The following is a 23862-nucleotide window of genomic DNA, read 5'->3' as shown; positions in this document are numbered from 1 at the left end:
ACAACAAACAGATTCTTAAATACAGAGAACAAACTGGTGGTTGCCAGAGGGGAGGTGAGTGGGAGGATGGGTGCTAAAGGGGATTCAGAGAGCACTTTTCTTGATGAGCACTGAGAAATGTATAGAATTTTTAAATTTACCTGAAACTAATATAACACTTTATGTTAATTATACTTGAGTAAAAAAAATAAAGCTTAAAGATCCCAGTGATAAGTCTTCTAATTCATGAAACATGAGTTGTCTTTCCATTTATTTTTATCTTCCTCAGTTTCTTTCAGTAGTGTTTTGGAGTTTTCATTGTAACTGATTTTTGTATGTTAACTGTTTTCTGCTACTTTGCTGAATTTATTTATTAGTTCTAAATTTTTTTTGTGTGTAATCTTTAGGATTTTCTACATATAAAATCATATCATCTGCAAATAGAGACAATTTTACTTCTTCCATTCCAGTTTGGATGATGTTTATTTTTTCTGCCTAATTGCTCTGGCTAGAACTTCCGGTACTATGTCGACTAGAAATGGTGAAAGTGGACATCCTTGCCTTGTTCCTGATCTTAGAGGAGAAGCTTTCAGTCTTTCACCATTGAATATGGTTTGCTCTGGGTTTTTCATATATGGCTTTTATTAGTTTCCTTCTGTTCCTAGTTTGTTGGGTGTTTTTATCATGAAAGGGTGTTGAATTTTGTCAAATGCTTTTTCTGTATCAATTGAGATTATCATGTAGCTTTTATCCTTTGTTCTGTTACTGTTGTGTATTACCCCAATCAGTTTCCTATGTTGAACCATTTTTGCATTCTGGGAATAAATCCCAGTTGGTCATCATATATAATCCTTTTACTATGCTGTTGAATTCTGCTTGCTAGCATTTTCTGAAGGCTTTTTGCATCACTGTTCATAAGTGGTAATGGTCAGAAGTTTTCTTTTCTTATAGTGTGTTTGGTTTTGCCATTAGGATAATGATGGCTTTATAAAATGAGCTAGAGTGTTCCTTCCTCCTCTATTTTTTGGGAAATTTTGAGGACTGGTGTTAGTTCTTCTTTAAGTATTTTGTAAAATTCAACAGTGAACCCATCAGGTCCAAGACTTTTTTTGTTGTTGGGATATATTTTTTAAAATATGGATTCAACTTCCTTGCTAATTAGAGGTGTATTCCGATTTTCTGTTTCTTTATGATAGTCTTGGTAGCTTTTGTATTTCCATGAATTTGTCCATTTCATCAAGGCTATCCAATTTGTTGATGTGAAATTGCTCATACTACTCTCTTATAATCTATTTTATTTCTGTAGAGTCAGTAGTAATATCCCCACTTTTGTTTCTGATTTCAATAACTTGAATCTTCTCTCATTTTTTCTTAGTTTCTATCTAGCTAAAGTGTTGTCACTTTGTTGCTCTTTTGAAAGAATCAACTTTTGGTTTTGTTTATTTTCTCTATTTTTCTGTTCTCTAAGAGATTTCGTTTATCTTTGTTATAATTGTTACTGTTTCCTTCCTTCTGCTAGCTTTGGGTTTATTCTTTTTCTAGTTTCTTAAGTTATAATGCTGGCTTGTTGATATGAGAGCCTTTTTTTTTAAATGTAAGTGTTTAGAGTTATAAATTTTCCTCTTAACACTGCTTTGCAGCATCCTTTAAATTTTGGTATATTGTATTTTAGGTTTCATTCATCTCTAAGTATTTTTAGAATTCCCCTGTGATTTTTTTTTTTCTTTGATCCATTGGTTGCTTAGGAGTGTGTTGTTTAATTTCCACAGGCTTCTGACTTTTTCAGTTTTTTCTGTTACTGATTTCTAACTTCATTCTTTTGTTGTTAGAGAAGATATTTTGTATGATATTTATCTTTAAAATGTATTGAGAATTTATGGCCTAACAGATGGTCTATCCTGGGAAGTGTCCCGTGTGCACTTGCAAAGAATATATGTTCTGTTGTTATTGGGTAGAACGTTCTGTATATGTTTGTTAGATCTAGTTGATTTACTATGTTGTTCGAGTTCTCTGTTTCCTTGTTATCTTTTGTCTGGTTGTTCTATATTGAGAATGGAGTGTTGAAGTCTTGAAGTCTCCAACTGCTATTTTAGAACTGTTTCTCCAGTTCTGTCCATTTTGCTTAATATATTTTGATGGTCTGTGATGAGGTGTGTAAATGTCTTACAATTGTTATGCCTTCTTGCTGTATTGAATTTTTTATTAATATATAATGTCTTTCTTTGACTCTTATTGTAACCTTTTTTGATTTAAAGTCTATTTTTTTTCAAATTAGGATAACCATTCCTGCTCTCTTTTGGTTACTATATATATGGAGTACCTTTTACCATCCTTTCATTGTCAGCCTATTTGTGTCTTTGGATATAAAGTGAGTCTTTTGTAGATATCATATAGTTAGATCATACTTTTTACAAATTCGTAGTGCCAATTCCTGTCTTGATAAAACAGTTTATTCCATTTACATTTAAAGTAATTACTAAGGAGGCGGGACTTCTGTGATTTTGCTCCTGTTTCATTTATGCCTTATAGCCTTTTTCGTCCTTCATTTACTGCATTCTGTCTTTTTTGGGGGTTGAATTTATTTTGTTGTAGTGAAATGTTTAAATTCCTCTCTCATTTTCTTTGGTATATTCTGTAACTATTTTATTTGAAATTACCGTGGGTATTATATTTAACACACTAAAGTTATAACACTCTAACTTGAATTCATGTCAGCTTAACATCAATAACGTAAAAAACTCTGCTCCTTTACAGCTTCATGTTCACCCCTTTCACATGTTGATGTCACAATGTTACATCTTTATACATTGTCTAAAAACGTAAACTAATAATTTCTAAAAATGTATTCATCTCTTAAATTGTGTAGGAAACAAAAAATGGAGTTACAATTGTTATAATAATGCTAGCCTTTATAATTGCCCATATTTACCTTTACTGAGATCTTTATTCATTCATGCAGCTCAAAGTTACCAGCAACTGTCCTTTCATTTCTAGACCTAGAGGACTGTCTTTAGCATTTCTTGCAGGACAGGTCTAGTGGTAATGAACTCCCTCAACTTTTGTTTATCTGGGAATGTCTTAATTTCTTCCACACTTTTGAAGGATGGTTTTGCCACATACAGGCATACCTTGGAGATATTGTGGATCTGGTTCCAAACCACTGCAATAAACTGAATATTGCAGTAAAGTGGGTCAAGTGAAATTTTTTATTTCTGAGGGCATATAAAAGTTATGTTTGCACTGTACTGTAGTTTATTAAGTGTCCAATAGCATTAAGTCTAAAAAAAATGTACATACCTTAATTAAAAATACTTTTTTGCTGAGAAATGCTAACTATCCGAGCTTTCAGCAAGTCATAATCTTTTTGCTGATGGAGGGTTTTGCCTTGTTGTTAATGGCTGCTGACTGATTAGGGTAGTGGTTGCTGAAGATTGGGATGAAGATTGGGATTTTAAGATTTTCTTAAAATAAGAAAACAATAGGGGTACCTGGGTGGCTCAGTTTGTTGAGTGTCTGCCTTCGGCACAGATCATGATCTCGGGGTCCTGGGATTGGGCCCCACGTTGGACTCTGCTCAGCTGGGAGTCTGCTTCTCCCTCTTCCTCTCCTTCTGTGCTTTCCCTCTCTCTCTCATATAAAATCTTAAGAAAACAATATAGTTTGCTGCATTGACTTACTCTTCCTTTCACAATTTCTCTATAGCATGCAAGGTTGTTCGATAGCGTTTTACTCACAGTAAAATTTCTTTCAAAATTGAAATCAGTCCTTTCAAACCCTGCCACTGCTTTATCAACTAAGTTGATGTAGTATTCTAAGTCCCTGTATTGTCATTTCAACACTACTGTACATTCTCATCACCAGTGCACAGGAGTTCCAATTTCTCCATATCCTCACTAATACTTGTTATTTTCTGTTGTTTGGATAATTGCCATCCTGATGGTTAAGTGGTATCTCATTGTGGTTCTGTTTTGCATTTCCCTAAATGATGAGTGATGTTGAGCATCTTTAATGTGCTAAGTGACATTTGTATATCTTCTTTGGAGAAATGTCTGCTACATCATCTGCCCATTTATGAATTGGGTTTTGGGACTTTTTTGTTCTTTTTAATTTTAATCATGTCTGCATCGTATTTAACTCCTGCTACTTCTGGCAATCTGCTTGAGGAATGGGATGACTTCTTTATGATTTCCTACAGTGCTGATATATAGAAGGAGGTGCTGGCAAATACTCATAGTATAGTAGGGTTGGCCAGTCATTCAGCCAGATTTTGCAACCTGCTTATATGACATGGCAACGGCTGGTAGTTGGAGACTTGGGGATAGTGAAGAAATTAACATTAATTGAGTTCCTATTCTATGCCAGATACTATGCTACGCATAACTTCATATAATTCTCATAGTACTGCTTTAACGTAGATGGCATTAAATTTACAGATAAACTGTTTGAGTGCAAGGCAGTTAAATTCCTACTCTTACATCACACGGGTAGTAAATGGCTGTCTCTGGAATCAAATTCCCAGGTCTACCTGATTCCAAAGCTTATACTTTTTTTCATTATATCATGCTGCCTCCCTTCCCTGGCCTAAATTTAACCAGTCTGTAGCACTCCATGAGAAAGTTCTTTATTGGCCCTCTGGTAGTTATTAGAAGCTGTTAGGAGGTTGTTTCTCTCCACACCAAACATTGTGGCGAGTTGGCATATTACCGTGAGCTTGTCTGCACCAAAACCATGATGATAGCCTATCTGGATGGCTTCTTCTCCTGGATGAGATTGGTGCTCCTCTGAGGTGACTGAATGGAAGTAAAAGTTCCGAAGGGAACCAGTCATGGAGGGCACTCTTTTTAAATACCCCAAAGGAATTGATCACCAGTGTACATCATAAGATCCTTCCAAGTTGGGCTGATATTTTTAGACTTTTCCTTTCTTTAAAAGAAGAGAACTTCTGAGAACTGGAGTTTATTTATTTAATTTTTTTAGATTTATTTATTTGACAGAGAGAGAGAGAGCAAGAGGGAGCACAAACAGGGGGAAGGGCAGAGGGAGAGGGAGAAGCAGGCTCCCCACCAAGCAGGAAGCCCTGAGAACTAGAGTTTATATTAAAGGATACACATGGCTTATGTTCTTCTGTGTTTGAAATAGACCATGACCAATAGAATAAAAAACCTTATTGGGGGCGCCTGGGTGGCTTAGTCAGTTAAGCATCTGCCTTCGGCTCGGGGTATGATCCCGGGGTCCTGGGATCGAGCCCCACATCAGGCTCCCTGCTCAGCAGAGAGTCTGCTTCTCCCTCTGCCGCCTCCCCCTGCTTGTGATCTCCCTCTCTCTCAATTAAATAAATAAAATCTTTTTAAAAAGGAAGACCTTATTGGTTTGGGGGAGAATTTCTTTTTTTATAATCTATTGCTTAATTATACCTTCACAGTAATGTTAGTCAAACTTATATAGATTTCAGGATTTTGTAGCAGGAAATGGAGCTTATTGTACTGTTTCTCAAATAGAGGCCTCACTACTCATAATACTCATTTTTAGTTTTGGAAGCAGCTAATAAGCCTTTAAAAGTTAAGGAATTCAGTTTGGTGATAGCCTAGATTAATACCCATATGGTTCTCTTCTATACTTTAGAAAAATGTTTTTTTTCCTACCTGGTTTTTCAGAAAGAAAAAGATTGTTCAGCAGAATATTTCCTAAATTTTTAACCCTGATGATTTTTCCACTCAACACTTTACACAAAGAGGTAGGTATGGATGGCAGTTTGCTGGATCTGTGTAATAATCAGTCTTGGTCCTCACTCATTCCCTGGAGCCCACTCTCCATTCCTGTACAAACAAAGTAGTGTCAGCCAGGTCTAATAGGGTCTTAAGAAATGCCTCCAGGGGCGCCTGGGTGGCTCAGTCGTTAAGCGTCTGCCTTCGGCTCAGGTCATGATCCCGGAGTCCTGGGATCGAGCCCCGCATCGGGCTCCCTGCTCCGCAGGAAGCCTGCTTCTCCCTCTCCCACTCCCCCTGCTTGTGTTCCCTCTCTCGCTGTCTCCCTCTCTCTCAAATAAATAAATAAAATCTTTAAAAAAAAATGCCTCCAGTATTTACCACTGGTAAATATGGAATCTATTAGATCAGGTTTTTAACTCAGTAAATACTTCGTGTGCATCACTGTTTTAAAGCTAAAGAAGAATTAGGAAACAGGGTAATGACTGTTCTCTTACACAGCAAGGCAGACATAATTTAGAAATTTTAACATGAAAAGCTAATCATAAATATTCTATAAAGAATAGAGTATTAGGACTGAAGTGTCATGATAGCTATAATTTTTTAATGGCTCGGGAAAAGAAAAAATAGAGAAGTGAAGTAGAATAAAATGTTGAATCTAGATGGTGAAAATTTGGGAAGATACATATTTCTTTTTATATATTTGAAAATTTATAAAGTAAAAAGTAAAAAAAGAAAGAAGATAACTGTAAAAAACATTTATAAAACTATACAAAAATAACTTCAAGATGTTATATGGTTCATTCTCTATTACCTAAGGGCTAGCTTCTTATTAGAGTTGGTAAGTAAGAATTAAAACAGAGGTGTAACCCGAGGCTCTCAGAGGCCAGGCAGTTAATGTGAATGAGGGCAGCGGGCTGGCCATAAGGCAATAGGAAGTGGTGGGGGTTGAGAGAGCAGGAGAGTATGCACCTCACCAAAAACATTCAGTCTTTAAAAAACTTTAATGTGCATTCAGAATAAAAACAGTTCAAAGGGTTGGCAGTTTGTGGTCTCCTACAAATGATAAAATTTACCATCTCTAAATTTACCCAGCTTTCTGTTCTCCCTCCTCCTCCTATCAGAAGATAGTAGGAGTGGTTCAGTCATCAAAATGAGGGAAATGGAGGTTCCTGACACTGGAGAGTGATGGGAAATCTTTACTTACTGCCTCTAGAATTGGCCTCTGTTTCCACAGCTTTGTAGCTTCAGGAGTAGAAAAAGTGGCCTATCATCATCATCATCATCATCTTCTTCTTTTTTTTTCCCCCTCCTGTCTTGCTCCTTCTGAGATCTGGAGCAGGATTTGTGGTAGATTTTCAGAGACTCCTGTGAGTTGAAAAAAAAGCGCATTATGATACTAGACTCATCTACCTGGGCTGATTTTTGGATGATTAGGGGGAGGGTACAATTGTAATTTATAAGGATGATTTAAAGTATAATTTCTTTGACTTTGAAGTTGGCTGCAACTCAGTTTGAATCATGTTAGTGTACCTTCTAGACTCAGCAGCTTTCTTAAAATCCCTTTTCCCATTTTTTTTTTCTTTTTTACAGAGGAAGAGTAAAGGTTTTGTTTTGTGAGCCACAGTTGGGTTGTGGCTCCTCTGCTTCAGCCTTTCAGCCCTCTGGAAGCTTGGGCTGGCTCTGACTTTTCCCTGTTTTTTAATACAAGCTCCCAGTGGTGTCCTCAAGCACTGGGAATCTTCCTCATTCACTTTAGAAGAGCAGATTCAGACTGAGACCAGGTCTCACTCTTAAGTATATGTGAAGAACACAGAGTAGGGACCCTTCTCAGCTTTCTCAAGCTTCTCCCTAAGTCTTCCTCAGCTCACTCTTTGCTTGGAATTTCAACAGTATCCTCCTAACCTAATTTGAGAACCTTTTATGTACCAGGTGCTATATGGCAGACATGAGATAAGTAGATAAGTAAAATATGGTTTCCATCTTCTACCAGTTTACGGTTTGTTATGAGGCTTTTAGTTGCCTTGGAGAAGTTACTGTTTAAGGTATATTCAGCCAGGTAAACCTTGGTGAGAATGAAAGATATCCAGGAACTGGTTTTGGCTTATGTAGTTGGGGATACTTGAGGCAAGGAAAGAGAGGAGAACTGCCCAAGAAGATGTTACTTACAGATGAGAAAGACCTTGGTCACTTTTTGTTAAAATGAGTTTATTTACTTAAAATTTTTTGGAAGGAAAATACATTCATATGTTTAAAAAAAAAAAAAAGGTTAAAAGTATGCCCCTTACCCTTGCTTTCCATCTTTCTAACTCTTGTTATTCCAGAATTTCTTTATGCAAATATAGGTATATATGAATATATATTTTTATTTACTTGTATATCCCCCATTTTTTATACAGTGGTAGCTTAATACACTATCCTATATACCTTCTTTTATTACTTAATAACTTTTTTTTAAAGCACTTGTTAGCACTTAATGAACCTCCTTCCCTGTGGCTTTAAGCTACCAGGACACAGCACCCTTCCACCCATCTTCTCCTCAGCTCTTCTGCTGAAGACTTTGACCTTCACAGTGACAGCCTGCTTCGAGAGCTTCCCCTTCCCCAGAACTTTGTAGTAGCCTAATCACACCACGTCATTGATAGGAGCAGCTCCAGGCTTGTTTTTGGCAGCATTTACCCTTGTCTGCTCACCGGCCAAGGTCCACAGTTTATCAAGGTTGACAGCTGGGCAGAAGCTCTCGTTCCTAAGTGGTGATACCTCATACCAACTTTCCCAAAGTAACCTGAGTGATGTCTGTTTACTCCAGCCTCCTGGGTGCTTCTACTGTTTGCCCCATGTGGCCATGGCTGTGGATCACATGATCCCCAACTTTCCGGGTCTTCCTCAGTCTGGATGGCATGTTGGCAGCCTAGGCAAAAGAGGTATTACCTAATATCTTATGGAGACTTTTGTGTATGAAAATATACAGAGCTCCTTTGTTATTTTCTATGGTCATGTATTTGTGGATGTACCTTGATCTAATTAACAAGCTCCCTATTGATGGACATTGGGTTTTTGCTCATCTTTTACTATGATAGTCACCGTTGTAACAAATAATCATATATATCATATACAAAATTTAGCATGTGTGCTAATTTATGTGTAAATTCCTAGTAGTGAAATTGCTGCATCAAAGGCTTAACAGATTTGTAATTTTGATATCCATGTCAAATTGCCCTCTGTGGGGGTGTACGCACTAATCAGCAACGCCTCTTTCTTCATAGTTCCACCTTCGGAGTTTTTGTCATACTTTTGGTTTTTACCAGTGTTAAAGGTGAAAAATGGTGTTGCAGTGAAGTTTTGATTTCTCTTTTTCTTATGATGAAGAAGTTTGTACATCTTTTCTTATAGCTGAGGCATTGATACTTTCTTTTCTGTGAAATGCCTTTGCCCATCTTTCTTTTGCTGATTTATTACTTGCCAGTTTCTAGAAGCTCTTTATATTATAGGAAGTTTGCTCTTTGTGATATGAGTTGCAGACGTTTTTCTCAGGGCTGCTTTTTTTTTTTTTTTAAACTTATGGTGTTTTTTGCCATGAGGTATCTTGATTTTTATACTGTTGAATTTATCAGTGTTTCTGTGTGGCCTTTGCATTATTCTGGCCCAATACTGATAGCGCAAAATCATTCATTTTTCTTTCTATGGCGGCACCTCATTCTCTTCCTACTTCTTGGATTGACAGCAAAAAGCTTTTGTGAGTTTGTTTATCAGAGAGATAGAGAGAGTACAAGCAGGGGGAGCGGCAGGCAGAGGGAGAAGCAGGTTCCCTGCTAAGCATGGAGCCCGATGCAGGACTCCTAGGGCCTCGGAATCATGACCCGAGCCAAAGGCAGAGGCTTAACCGACTGAGCCACCCAGGCACCCCAGCAAAAAGCTTTTGGTACCTTCTTCCTCAAGTCTGTTCCTGGGGCTGTATCGTTGTCAGTTTTAGTCCTTGGTAATTTTGTTAGGAGATTTTAGTGGTTTGAAAAATCCTCCCTTTTCTTGATTTCAGGCACTCCAGAAAACTGACATTTTCTTATAAAATTAAACATATGATTACCATGCAACCCAGCAGTTGCAGTCTTGGGGCATTTATCCCAGAGAAATGAAAATTTGTTTATACAAAAACCTGTGCACCACTATTCATAGCAGCTCTGTTTTTAATAGCCCCCAAACTGGACACTCCCCAAATGTCCTTCAGTAGATGGATGGTTAAACAAACTCTAGTACATACATACTATGAAATACTACTCAGAAATAAGAAGGAACAAAGTACTGCAACATGCAACAACTTCAATGAATCTCGAATGTATTATGTTGGGTGAAAAAAGTCAATCCCCAGAGGTTACATATTATCCCATTTACAAAACATTTTTGAAATGACAAAATTTTATTTTATTTTATTTTTAAAGATTTTATTTATTTATTTGACAGAGAGAGAGAGCACAAGCAGGGCGAGCGGCAGGCAGAGGGAGAGGGAGAAGCAGACTTCCCGCTGAGCAGGGAGCCCAGTGTGGGGCTCGATCCCAGAACCCTGGGACCATGACCTGAGCTGAAGGCAGACGCTTAACCAACTGAGCCACCCAGGAGCCCCTGAAAGGACAAAATTTTAAAAATGGTGAACAGGTTAGTGGTTGCCAGAGGTTAAGGATGGGGAGGAGAATGAGAGAGAGGTAGATGTAGTTCTAAAAAGCAACACAAGAAATCTTTGTGGTGATGGAACAGCTCAGGATCTGACTCCAGTGGCAGATATATGAATGTACACATGTGAAAAAATTGTATAGAACTAAATATAGTAGGCATCCTTATCTGTGGAGGATACGTTCCAAGACCCCCAATGGATGCCTGAAACTGGATAGTACTGAACCTTATAAATACTAGGTTTTTTCCTATATGTACATACCTGTTATAACGTTTTACCTATAAATTAGGCACAGTAAGATTAATAATAGCTAGTAATAAATAGAACAATTATAACATGATACAGTAATAAAAGTTACATGGATGTGTGCTCTCTCTGTCTCAGAATGCCTTACTATACTGTACTAACCCTTCTTGTAATGACATGAGATGATAAAATGCCTACGTGATGAGATGAAGTAAGGCGAATGATGTAGGCATTGTTCTATACTGTTAGGCTGCTACTGACCTTTTGGCAAAAGTATAATCTGCTTCTGGACTGTAGTTGACCACTACTGTACACAGGCATGCACGCTCATGAATGCGCGCACGCACACACACACACGAGTGCAAGTAAAATGAGGACATCTGAATAAGATCAGTGGATTGTATCACTGTCAATATCCTGGTTGTGATATTGTATTGTTTGCAAGATGTTACCTTGGGAAATTGAGTAAAGGGGTACACAAGATCCTATACACAGGATCTCAATAAAAGTTTCAATTCAAAAATAAATCCCCATTTCTGTAAATAGCAGCTTCACCAAAAGCTACTGTGTGGAGGCAGGTTCAGCTGGAGGAACTGGTGTTCTGCTGTGCTAGGGTCAGCAGTGGAACTGCTGAGGGACCTAGTGCTAGCAGTGGAATGTGGGGGAACAGGGCAGTGCCTCAAGTTCAACCCAGCACCGTCAGGCAAGATGAAGATCTGAAAACACTGACTGGCATTTCCAAGGATTCTCTGGGATAGCCCAACTGGGTAGCCCATCATACAGCCTGTTGAAGTGGGGGTTGGGGGTGGGGAGAAGACTGGTTTAAGTTCTGGGACCTCAGAAATCAGTGAAGGTTTGACATGGGTGATGAGGGGCAGGAATGAGGAGGGAAGACGAGCTTTGATGTGGGTGGGTTTATCCTGATCATGTGCCCCATTGCCATATTTATTTGGTGTATCTTATGTGCCCCATTGCCATATTTATTTTGGTGTATCTTATGCTGTATCATTGGCTTGTGCCCCATTGCCATATTTATTTTGGTGTATCTTATGCTGTATCATTGGCTCTGGTTTGAAACAGAGTGTGGCCTAGCATAGTGGTTCTCAAAGTGTGGTAGGGTGATCCCTGAGATCCCCAGGACCCTGCTAGGGATTCCCTGAGGACAAAACTATTTTCACAATAATATGTAGACAGTTGCTAAATACTCTCATTCTCTTAGAAATGTACAATGGAGATTTCCGGAAGCTACAAAATTGTAAAAGCAACATATTAAATGCAGAAGCAGATATGAAAATCCAGCTGTTTTTTGTTAAGCCAGACATTGAAAAAACCTAGAAAATTTAAACCAGTTCCACTTTTTTGTTTTGGAAACTATAGTTACTTCTTTTAAATATGTTATTTATGTTAACATGTAATGAGATTATTGTTATTTTAAAATAATTCAATAAATATTCAAGAATTTTCTCAGTTTTAATTTTTAATAGGTGAATATTGTTATAAACCACATAAGCAAAAGCTTTTTGGGGTCCTCAATAATTTTTGAAAGGATAAAGGAGTCCTAATACTAAAAAGTTTGTGAACCTTTAGCTTGGCAGAAAGTAGTAGGCCAAAAGTTGGTATGCTTGAGTTCTAGTCAAGACTTTGCTGTGTGTCTGTGGACAAGTCATTTAGCCTCTTTAATTGATTTTTTTCTTACATAAATGCTAATAATTATCCTGATCTACCTACCACACCTTAAAGAAAAATATGATAAGTTTGTGTGAAAGGCTTTGAAAATATAATGTCCTATAAAATGTAAGGAATTTAATAGTTATACAACAAAACTGGTAATGGAAGAAAACATAAAGAACAGGAGTTTCTGGTGCATTAGCTGATATTCTATTCACTTTTTAATTTATTCATTTTTGCATCTCCTCCTAACAGTTTCCTTTAGCTTTTATTTCTCTTTCTCAGTTTTTCAAACAACTATTTAAAAAATTGTTATTGAAGTATAGTTGACACACAATGTATTAGTTTCAGATGTATAACATAGTGATCCCACAATTCTATCCATTACTCAAAGCTCACCACGAGATGTGTAGTCCGCATTTGCCACCATACAGCATTATTACAAGACTATCGACTATATTCCCTACTCTCTACTTTTGATCTCCATGACTTATTTATTTTATAACTGGAAATATGTACTTCTCAATCCCCTTCACCTATTTCACCCATCCCCCTACCTCTGTTCCCTCTGGCAACCACCAGTTTGTTCTCTGTATTTAAGAGTCTGTTTTGTTTTTTAGATTCCACATGTAAGTGAAATCATATGTTATTTGTCTTCCTCTGTCTGAGTTACTTCATTTAGCATTATACCCTAAGCGTCCATCTATGTTGTCACAAATGGCAAGATTTCATTCTTTTTTTATGACTAATATTCCTGTGTGTGTGTTCTAGACCTACACATCTTCTTTATCCATTCATCTATTGATGGACATTTGGGCTGCTTCCATAATTTGGCTATTATAAATGATGCTGCAATAAATATAAGGGTGCATATACCTTTTCAAATTAATGTTGTTTTCTTTAGGTAAATACCCAGTAGTGGAATTACTGGATCATATGGTAATTCTATTTTTAATTTTTTGAGGAACCTCCAAACTGTTTTACACGGTGCTTGCACCTATTTACATTCCACAACGTCTGAGAGTTCCCTTTTCTCTGCATCCTTGCCAACACTTGGTGTTTCTTCTCTTTTTAATACTAGTCATTCTGACTGGTGCAAGGTGATTATCTCATTGTGATTTTGATTGGCATTTCCCTGATGATTAATGATGTTGAGCATCTTTTTCATGTGTCCATGAGCCATCTGTATGTCTTTGGAAAAATGTTCAGGTCCTCTGCCCATTTTTAAATCAGATTGGGTTTTTTTTTGGTGTTGTCTAAGTTCTTCATGTATTTTGGATATTAGCCCCTTCTCAGATATATCATTGGCAAATATCTTCTCCCATTCACTTGGTTGCCTTTTTGTTTTGTTGATGGTTTTTGTTTTTTGCTGTGCAAAACTTTATTTTCGTATAGTCTCAGTAGTTTATTTTTGCTTTTGTTTGCCGTGCCCAAGGAGAAATATCCATAAGTATGTTGTAAGGCTGATGTCCAAGAGATGACTGTGTTTTCTTTTATGGTTTCAGGTTGCACATTTAGGTCTTTAATTCATTTTGAGTTTACTTTTGGGTATGGTGTTAAGACAGTGGTCCAGCTTCATTCTTTTGCATGTGGCTGTCCAGTTTTCCCAGCACCATTTATTGAAAAAACCCTCTTTTCCCCATTGTATATTCTTGGCTCCTTTGTTGTAGATTAATTGACCATATAAGTGTGAGTTTATTTCTGGGCTCTCTGTCCTGTTCCATTGATCTGTTTTTGTGCCAGTACCATACCATTTTGATTACTGTAGCTTTGTAGTATATCTTTAAGTGTGGGGTTATGATTTGTTCTTCTTTTTCAAGATTGCTTTGGCTATTCCAGGTCTTTTGTGGTTCCTGTGTAGTTTTAGGATTATTTGTTCTAGTTTCATGAAAAATGCTATTGGTATTTTGATAGGGATTGCACTGACTCTCTGGATTGCTTTGGGAAGTATGGACATTTTAACAATACTGCTTTTTCCAGTCCATGCACATGGTATATCTTTCCATTAGTGTCATCTTCAGTTTATTTCATCAATGTCTTTAAGTTTTCAGAGTTTAGGTCTTTCACCTCCTTGTTTAAATTTATTCCTAGGTGTTTTATTCTTTGGGATGCAAATAAATTTTTTTAAAGATTTTATTTATTTATTTGAGAGAGAGAGAGAGAGCACAAGCAGGGGGAGGGGCAGAAAGAGAGGGAGAAGCAATCTCCCTTGCTGAGCTGGGAGCCTGATGTGGGGCTCGATCCCAGGACCCTGGGATCATGACCTGAACCAAAGGCAGACACTTAACTGAGCCACCCAGGTGCCCCTCATTTATTAGTTCTAAGAGCTTTTTGGTGGAGTGTTCAGGATTTTCTATATATAGCATCATGTCTTCTGCAAATAATGACAGTTTTACTTCTTTCTTACCAATTTAAATGCTTTTCTTTCTTTTCCTTGTCTGATTGCTGAAGCTAGGACTTCTAGTACTACGTTGAATAAAAGTGGTGAGAGTGGACATTCTTGTTTCTGATCTTAGAGGAAAAGCTTTCAGTTTTTCACCATTGAGTATGATGTTAGCTGTGTTTCATTTTTTTTTATGTTGAGGTGCGTTCCCTATAAACCCACTTTATTGAGAGTTTTTATCATGAATAGATGTTGTATTTGTCAAATGCTGTTTCTGAATATTGAGATGATCATATGGTTTCTATCTTTTAAGATTTTATTTATTTATTTGACAGTGAGAGAGAGCACAAGCAGGGGGAGCAGCAGAGGGCGAGGGAGAAGCAGGCTTTTTGCTGAGCAGGGAGCCTGATGCGGGGCTCGATCCCAGGACCCTGAGCAGACACTTAATGACTGAGCCACCCAGGCGCCCAGACTTTTCTTTTGTTAATATGACGTATCACATTCCCTAGTTTGTGAATATTGAACCACCCTTGCATCTATGGAATAAATCTCACTTGATTTGAATGATCTTTTAATGTATTGTTGAATTCGGTTTGCTCATATTTTGTTGAGGATTTTTGCATCTGTGTTCATCAGGGATATTGGCCTGTGTTTTTCTTTTTTTGTAGTGTCTTTGGTTTTGGTAATGGTAATGCTGGTCTTAAAGAATGAATGTAGAAGTTTTCCTTCCTCTTCTGTTTTTTGAAATAGTTTGAGAAGAATAGGCTTCACTCTTTTTAAGATGTTTGGTACAGTTCATTTGTGAAGCCATCTGCTCTTGGACTTTGGTTTGAAAGGAGCCTGTTACTGTTGTTGTTTTTACTACTGATTCAGTTTTATAACTAGTAATTGGTTTGTTCAAATTTTCTATTCTTCCTTACTCATTTTTGGAAGATTGTATGTTTCTAGGAATTTATCCATTTCTTCTAGGATGTCCAATTTGTTGGCATATAAGTTTTCATAGTAGTCTCTTATAATCCTTTGTATTCTGTGTTGTCAGTTATTATTTCTTCTCATTTTTTTTTAAGATTTTATTTATTTATTTGACAGAGAGCAGAAGCAGAGGGAACAGGAGAAGGAGAAGCAGTCTCCCCACTGAGCAGGGAGTCCCTCCCGATGGATCATGACCTGAGCTGAAGGCAGAGGCTTAACCAGCTGAGCCACCCGGGCACCCCTTCTCCTCCATTTCTGATTTTGAGTCTTCTTTCTTTTTTTTCTTGATCAGTCTGGCCAGAGGTTTATCGATTTTGTTTATCTTTTCAAAGAACCAGCTCTTGGTTTCATTGATCTTTTCTCTTGTTTTTTTTTTAGTCTCTGTTTCATTTATTTCCACTCTCATCTTTATTATTTGCTTCCTTTTACTAACTTTGGGCTTTGTCGGTTTTTTTTTCTAGCTCCTTAGGTGTCAGGTTAGATTATTTATTTGAGATTTTTCTTGTTTTTTGAAGTAGGCCTATATCACTATAAACGTCCCTCTTAGAACTGCTTTTGCTGTGTCTCAAAGATTTTGGACCATTTCATTTCATTTGTCTCCATGTATTTTTTTATTAACTATTTTATTTATTTATTGACTCATTGGCTGTTTAGTGGCATGTTGTTTAGCCTCCATGTGTTTGTATTTTTTCCAGTTCTTTTTTTTTTGTAAGATTTTATTTATTGGGATGCCTGGGTGGCTCAGTCAGTTAAGCGGCTGCCTTCAGCTTGGGTCATGATCCCAAGATCCTGGGATCTGAGCCCTGAGTTGGGCTCCCTGCTCAGCAGGGAGCCTGCTTCTCCCTCTCCCTCTGCCCCCCCCCCCAATTTGTGCACACTCTCTTTCTCTCTCTATCTCAAATAAATAAAATCTTTTTAAAAAAAGATTTTATTTATTTGTCAGACAAAGCACACAGCAGGGGGAACAGCAGGCAGAGGGAGAAGCAGACTCCTTGCCTATCAAGGAGCCCGATCTGGGACTTGATCCCAGGACCCTGGGACCATGACCTGAGCTGAAGGCAGACACTTAAGGGCCTAAGCCACACAGGCATCCCTCCAGTTCTTTTCATGTAATTGATTTCTAGTTTCATACCATTGTGGTTGGAAAAGATGCTTGATATGATTTCAGTCTTCTTAAATTTATTAAGACTTGTTTTGCGGCCTAATGTATGATCTTCCTGGAGGATGTTTCATATACCCTTAAAAAGAATGTATATTCTGGGGCACCTGAGTGGCCTAGTCAGTTAAGCATCTGCCTTTGGCTCAGGTCATGATCCCAGGGTCCTGGGATTGAGCCCCTCATCGGGCTCCCTCCTCAGTGGGGAGTCTGCTTGTCCCTCTCCCTCAGCCCCTCCCTCTCGCTTGTGCTCTCTTGCTTGCTAGCTCTCAAATAAGTAAGTAAGTAAATAAGTAAATAAATCTTTGAAGGAAAAAAATGCATATTCAGCTGTCTTTGGATGGAATGTTTTGTGTGTATCTGTTAGGGCCATCTGATGTAATGTGTTGTTCAAAGCCATTGTTTCTTTATTGATTTTCTGTCTGAAATGATTTATCCATTGATGTAATTGTGATGTTAAAGTCCCCTACTCTTCATTTTCTTCCTTTATGTCTGTTAGTATTTGCTTCATGTATTTAGGTGCTCCAGTGTTGGGTGCATCAATATTATAATTGCTGTATCCTCTTATTGGATTGATCCCTTTATCATTATGTAATGCCCTTCTTTGTCCCTGGCTGCAACCTTTGTTTTAAGGTCAGACAATCATTGTAATTATTAAAAGAAATTAAATAAATACATCTTCCAAAGGTTTCATTCAAGAAGGGATTTATATTCTTGATATCTTGAAATAGTGTCTTATGGTCAGGAGCTGTATTCTAGAGGAACCACTTACTAGTCACTATGTGACTTTAGGAAAGTTACTTAATCTCTCTGTGTCTTAAGTTTATCTATGAAATGGGACTAATAATACCTTACTTTCTAGGGCAATTATGAGTATGAAAATAATGCATATGAAACATTTTGCTGAGTACTTGGTATATAATAGATGCTCCATAAATGATGGTTGCTATGATTGTCATTAGCGTGTAACAAAAGATGGAAGATTAAATGTTAGTCTCCTACCCTGTCTTCATTGAACTTATTAAGTTACTTATAAAACAAGTTTGTTAATAGTAACTTCCATTTAATTTATTTATTTATTTTTTTCTGTTTGAAGGGCTACTGAGTGGCCAGACATCCCCAACAAATACCAAATTGGAGAAATTGGATTCTCAACAGGTGTTACAGCTCTGCCTTCGATATCAGGATCATCTTCATCAGTGTGCAGAGGCCGTTGCCTTTGATCAGAATGCTTTGGTTAAACGAATCAAAGAGGTAATGTACTGTGGGAAAATAACATAACTGGCTCATTATTGTGATTTCCTCCGACTCCCAAGTCCTTTTCTACTGGGAAGTAGAGCCAGTGATCCAGGCTTTATGGGGAGTAGTCATTTTCTGATTTAGTCTTGCCATTTGTCCCCATTGCTTTAGATAGATTGGTTTTCCTAGCAGTAAAATGTAATGATGAAAAGGAGTAGTCCATGGAGCTGGAATTTGAAACCTGGTTCACCACTTCTTTGCTTAGATAAGTTACTGAACTTCTCCTGATCTCAGTTTTCTGATCTGAAAAAGAGTAGTAACCTATCCCAAGGGTTGAATGAAGATTAAAATTTCAGTAGGTGTTAGGCACTATTAGTATGTAAAGTCCTGCCATACTAATTTGCTCTAGCTGATTCAAATCTTTGAATTGACTTTAGCTGTTTCCTATATGTAATTTATATTTTGTTTTCCAATAGGGTATCAGTTGTTTGAGAGCAGGAGCCTTGATATCTCTTTCAATTATTTTTTCACAGTATGAGCACATGAAAAGCTCAGTGATTTTTATTGGTTGAATGGAAACAATTATGCTTATTCTACCCACAAGGTTTTTGTGAGGGAAGGAGCAAGGTAATTCCTGTGAAAGTACTTAGAAAACTGAAGTGTGTGATACAGATGTTTAGTAATTATTAAGAATAATAAGGTACTTCAGTTAAACACTGAAATATATCATTGACTGGGCTGCTGCATGGTATAGTACATACATTTTCCAAAGTTTTCAGTAAAGGGATTAAGATTCCTGATACCTTGAAGTAGTTTCATATAAAGAAAAGGTCAGGAGCTCAATCCTGGAGAAACCACTCATGTTAATGGCAGCTCCTGGAGTTGTTTAACAAAATAGTCCTGGTCATTGACTCAGGCATAAGAAGAAGGTGGATATGAGGAAACACACAAGTAAAGGGTTGAGAATCACTGCAAATAGATGTAGTAAATCCTTGAGATAACAAAGTTGTCACTAGGTATATTGATAGATTTAAATTTGCCAACACCTCTAATATTTTACTACTTACCTTTCATAAAATATATACATATATGTTTCTCTCATGGCTTAAATAATTTTATTTGGAAGAGCATTCCAAATTGTCATTTTATATTTTCATATTGGTTGGCATTGTTGTGGCCTTTCAAATATTATAAACATATTTTACTGTATTATGATCTAGAGAGATTTAAATCCCAAATGTGACTACGTTTGTTTTAATACTGAGTTTTCCTCTCCTGCCAGTAGCTCTAGGATGTGGTCGGTAAATCATTATTTTAATAAGCTTATCAAATGATACGGAATCCATTCTCCATTACCTGAGATTTGGGAACCACTAGCCTAGAGCACTGTTTTCCAAAATAAGTTCTACAAAACTAGTCCCATGTGAAGAAGGTCAAACTTTTTGCATATTCCATCACCACCCTTGGAAAGTCACGATGCATATTCTCTTTTTAAAAGTTCTTAGGAATCTTACAGGAAATAAAACTGGTGGTGTTCTTTTCTTTATTATTTATAATTATTTTTTAAATTTTTATTTTATTATGTTAATCACCATACATTACTAGTTTTTGATGTAGTGTTCCATGATTCATTGTTTGCATATAATACCCAGTGCTCCATTCAGTACGTGCTCTCTTTAATACCCATCACCAGGCTAACCCATCCCCCCACCCCCCTCCCCTCTAGAACCCTCAGTTTGTTTCTTACAGTCCATAGTCTCTCATGGTTCGTCTCCCCCTCTGATTCCCCCCCCTTCATTTTTCCCTTCCTGCTATCTTCTTCTTTTTTTTTTTTTAACATATAATGTATTATTTGTTTCAGAGGTACAAGTCTGTGGTTCAACAGTCTTACACAATTCACAGCACTCACCATAGCACATACCCTCCCCAGTGTCTATCACCCAGCCACCCCATCCCTCCCACCCCCCACCACTCCAGCAACCCTCAGTTTGTTTCCTGAGATTAAGAATTCCTCATAGCAGTGAGATCATGATACATGTTTTTCTCTGATTGACTTATTTCGCTCAGCATAATACCCTCGAGTTCCATCTGTGTCATTCAAATGGCAAGACTTTATTCCTTTTGATGGCTGCATAATATTCCTGTGTGTGTGTGTGTGTGTGCGCGCACACACACACACACACACACACACACCCCACATCTTCATTATCCACTCATCTGTCAATGGACATCTTGGCTCTTTCCATAGTTTGGCTATTGTGGACATTGCTGCTATAAACATCGGGATGCACATACCCCTTCGGATCCCTACATTTGTATCTTTGGGGTAAATACCCAGTAGTGCAATTGCTGGGTCATATGGTAGCTCTATTTTCAACTTTTTGAGGAACCTCCATACTCTTTTCCACAGTGGTTGCACCAGTTTGCATTCCCACCAACAGTGTAGGAGGGTTCCCCTTTCTCCACATCCCCGCCAACATCTGTCATTTCCTGACTTGTTAATTTTAGCCATCCTGACTGGTGTGAGGTGGTATCTCATTGAGGTTTTGATTTGGATTTCCCTGATACCGAGCAATGTGAGCACTTTTTCATGTGTCTGTTGGCCACTTGGATGTCTTCTTTGCAGAAATGTCTGTTCATGTCTTCTTCCCATTTCTTGATTGGATCATTTGTTCTTTGGGTGTTGAGTTTGATAAGTTCTTTATAGATTTTGGATACTTGCCCTTTATCTGATATGTCATAATATCTTCTTCCATTCTCTTGGTTGTCTTTTGATTTTGTTGACTGTTTTCTTTTGCTGTGCAAAAGCTTTTTATCTTGATGAAGTTCCAATAGTTCATTTTTGCCCTTGCTTCCCTTGCCTTTGGCAATGTTTCTAGGAAGAAGTTGCCGTGGCTGAGGTCGAAGAGGTTGCTGCCTGTGTTCTCCTGTAGGATTTTGATGGACTCCTGTCTCATGTTTAGGTCTTTCAACCATTTGGAGTCTATTTTTGTGTGTGGTGTAAGGAAATGGTCCAGTTTCATTCTTCTGCATGTGGCTGCCCAATTTTCCCAACACCATTTGTTGAAGAGACTGTCTTTTTTCCATTGGACATTCTTTCCTGCTTTGTCGAAGATTAGTTGACCATCAAGTTGAGGGTCCATTTCTGAGCTCTCTATTCTGTTCCACTGATCTATGTGTCTGTTTTTGTGCCAGTACCATACTGTCTTGATGATGAGAGCTTTGTAATAGAGCTTGAAGTCTGGAATTGTGATGCCACCAGCTTTTCTTTTCTTTTTCAGTATTCCTCTGGCTATTCAGGGTCTTATCTAGTTCCATACAAATTTTAGGATTATTTGTTCCATTTCTTTGAAAAAAGTGGATAGTATTTTGACAGGCATTGCATTAAATGTGTAGACTGCTCTAGGTAGCATTGACATCTTCACAATATTTGTTCTTCCAATCCGTGAGCGTGGAACCTTTTTCCATTTCTTTGTGTCTTCCTCAATTTCTTTCAAGAGTATTCTATAGTTTTCTGAGTACAGATTCTTTGCCTCTTTGGTTAGATTTATTCCTAGGTATCTTATGGTTTTGGGTGCAGTTGTAAATGGGATCGACTCCTTAATTTCTCTTTCTTCTGTCTTGTTGTTGGTGTATAGGAATGCCACTGATTTCTGTGCATTGATTTTATATCCTGCTACATTACTGAATTCCTGTATGAGTTCTAGCAGTTTTGGGGTGGAGTCTTTGGGTTTCCCACATAAAGTATCATATCGTCTTCAAAGAGTGAGAGTTTGACTTCTTTTCCTATTCTGCCTTTTATTTTTTTGTTGTCTGATTGCTGTGGGTAGGACTTCTAATACTATGTTGAATAGCAGAGGTGATAATGGACATTCCTGCCGTGTTCCTGACCTTAGGGGGGAAGCTCTGAGGTTTTCCCCATTGAGAATGATATTCGCTGTGGGTTTTTCATAGATGGCTTTTATGATATTGAGGTATGTACCCTCTATCCCTATACTCTGAAGAGTTTTGATCAAGAAAGGATGCTATACTTTGTCAGATGCTTTTTCTGCATCTATTGAGAGGATCATATGGTTCTTGTTCTTTCTTTTATTAATGTATTGTATCACTTTGATTGATTTGCGGATGCTGAACCAACCTTGCAGCCCAGGGATAAATCCCACTTGGTCGTGGTGAATAATCCTTTTAATGTACTGTTGGATCCTCTTGGCTAGTATTTTGGTGAGAATTTTTACCTCCATGTTCATCAAGGATATTGGTCTGTAATTCTCCTTTTTGATGGGGTCTTTGCCTGGTTTTGGGATCAAGGTAATGGTGGCCTCATAAAATGAGTTTGGAGGTTTTCCTTCTATTTCTATTTTTTGGAACAGTTTCAGAAGAACAGGTATTAATTTTTCTTTAAATGTTTGGTAGAATTCCCCTGGGAAGCCATCTGGCCCTGGGCTTTTGTTTTTTGGGAGATTTTTGATGACTGCTTCAATTTCCTTAGTGGTTATAGGTCTGTTCAGGTTTTCTATTTCTTCATGGTTCAGTTTTGGTAGTTTATACATCTCTAGGAATGCATCTATTTCTTCGAGATTATCTAATTTGCTGGCATAGAGTTGCTCATAATATGTTCTTATAAATCTTTGTATGTCTTTGGTGTTGGTTGTGATCTCTCCTCTTTCATTCATGATTTTATTTATTTGGGTCATTTCTCTTTTCTTTTTGATAAGTCTGGCCAGGGTTTATCAATCTTGTTAATTCTATCAAAGAACCAGCTCCTAGTTTTGTTGATCTGTTCTTCTGTTTTTTGGTTTCTATTTCATTGATTTCTGTTCTGATCTTTATCATTTCTCTCCTCCTGCTGGGTTTAGGCTTTATTTGCTGTTCTTTCTCCAGCTCCTTTAGGTGTAGGGTTAGCTTGTGTATTTGAGACCTTTCTTGTTTCTTGAGAAAGGCTTGTATTGCTATATACTTTCTCTTAGCACTGCCTTTGCTGCATCCCAAAGATTTTGAGCAGTTGTGTTTTCATTTTCATTTGTTTCCATGAATTTTTTTAATTCTTCTTTAATTTCCTGGTTGACCCATTCATTCTTCAGTAGAATGCTCTTTAGCCTCCATGTGTTTGAGTTCTTTCCGATTTTCCTTTTGTGATTGAGTTCTAGTTTCAAAGCATTGTGGTCTGAAACTATGCAGGGAATGATCCCAGTCTTTTGGTACCAGTTGAGACCTGATTTGTGACCTAGGATGTGATCTATTCTGGAGAATGTTCCATGGGCACTAGAGAAGAATGTGTTTTCTGTTGCTTTGAGATGGAATGTTCTGAATAGATCTGTGAAGTCCATTTGGTCCAGTGTGTCATTTAAAGTCTTTATTTCCTTGTTGATCTTTTGCTTAGATGATGTGTCCGTTTCAGTGAGGGGGGGTGTTAAAGTCTCCTACTATTATTGTATTGTTGTCGATGTGTTTCTTTGCTTTTGTTATTAATTGGCTTATATAATTGGCTGCTCCCATGTTCGGGGCATAGATATTTACAACTGTTAGATCTTCTTGTTGGATAGACCCTTTAAGTATGATATTGTGTCCCTCCTCATCTCTTATGAGAGTCTTTGGTTTAAAATCTAATTTGTCTGATATAAGGATTGCCATCCCACCTTTCTTTTGGTGTCCATTAGCATGGTAAATGGTCTTCCACCCCTTCACTTTCAATCTGGAGGTGCGTTTGGGTCTAAAATGAGCCTCTTGCAGACAGCATATCGATGGGTCTTATTTTTTTTTTTATCCAATCTGATACCCTGTGTCTTTTGATTGGGGCATTTAGCCCATTTACATTCAGGGTAACTATTGAAAGATATGAATTTAGTGC

General features: G+C 37.6%; 1 protein-coding gene across 3 annotated transcripts in view; it reads left to right on the top strand.

Moving 5' to 3' along the window:
- The window catches only part of BORCS5 (BLOC-1 related complex subunit 5), a 98221-nt gene that overhangs the window by 48271 nt on the left and 26088 nt on the right, over positions 1-23862 (top strand). For all 3 annotated transcript variants that reach the window (XM_027594838.1, XM_027594837.1, XM_027594836.2), the window contains one exon: positions 17872-18029. In XM_027594838.1, the coding sequence (XP_027450639.1) occupies positions 17872-18029 (158 nt within the window). The remainder of the gene's footprint in view (positions 1-17871; positions 18030-23862) is intronic.

The sequence above is a fragment of the Zalophus californianus genome, chromosome 9, assembly GCF_009762305.2.
Source record: "Zalophus californianus isolate mZalCal1 chromosome 9, mZalCal1.pri.v2, whole genome shotgun sequence".
Taxonomy (NCBI): Eukaryota; Metazoa; Chordata; class Mammalia; order Carnivora; family Otariidae; genus Zalophus; species Zalophus californianus.
Note: the sequence above shows the minus strand (reverse complement) of the source record. Positions and strands in the feature narration are given on the sequence as shown.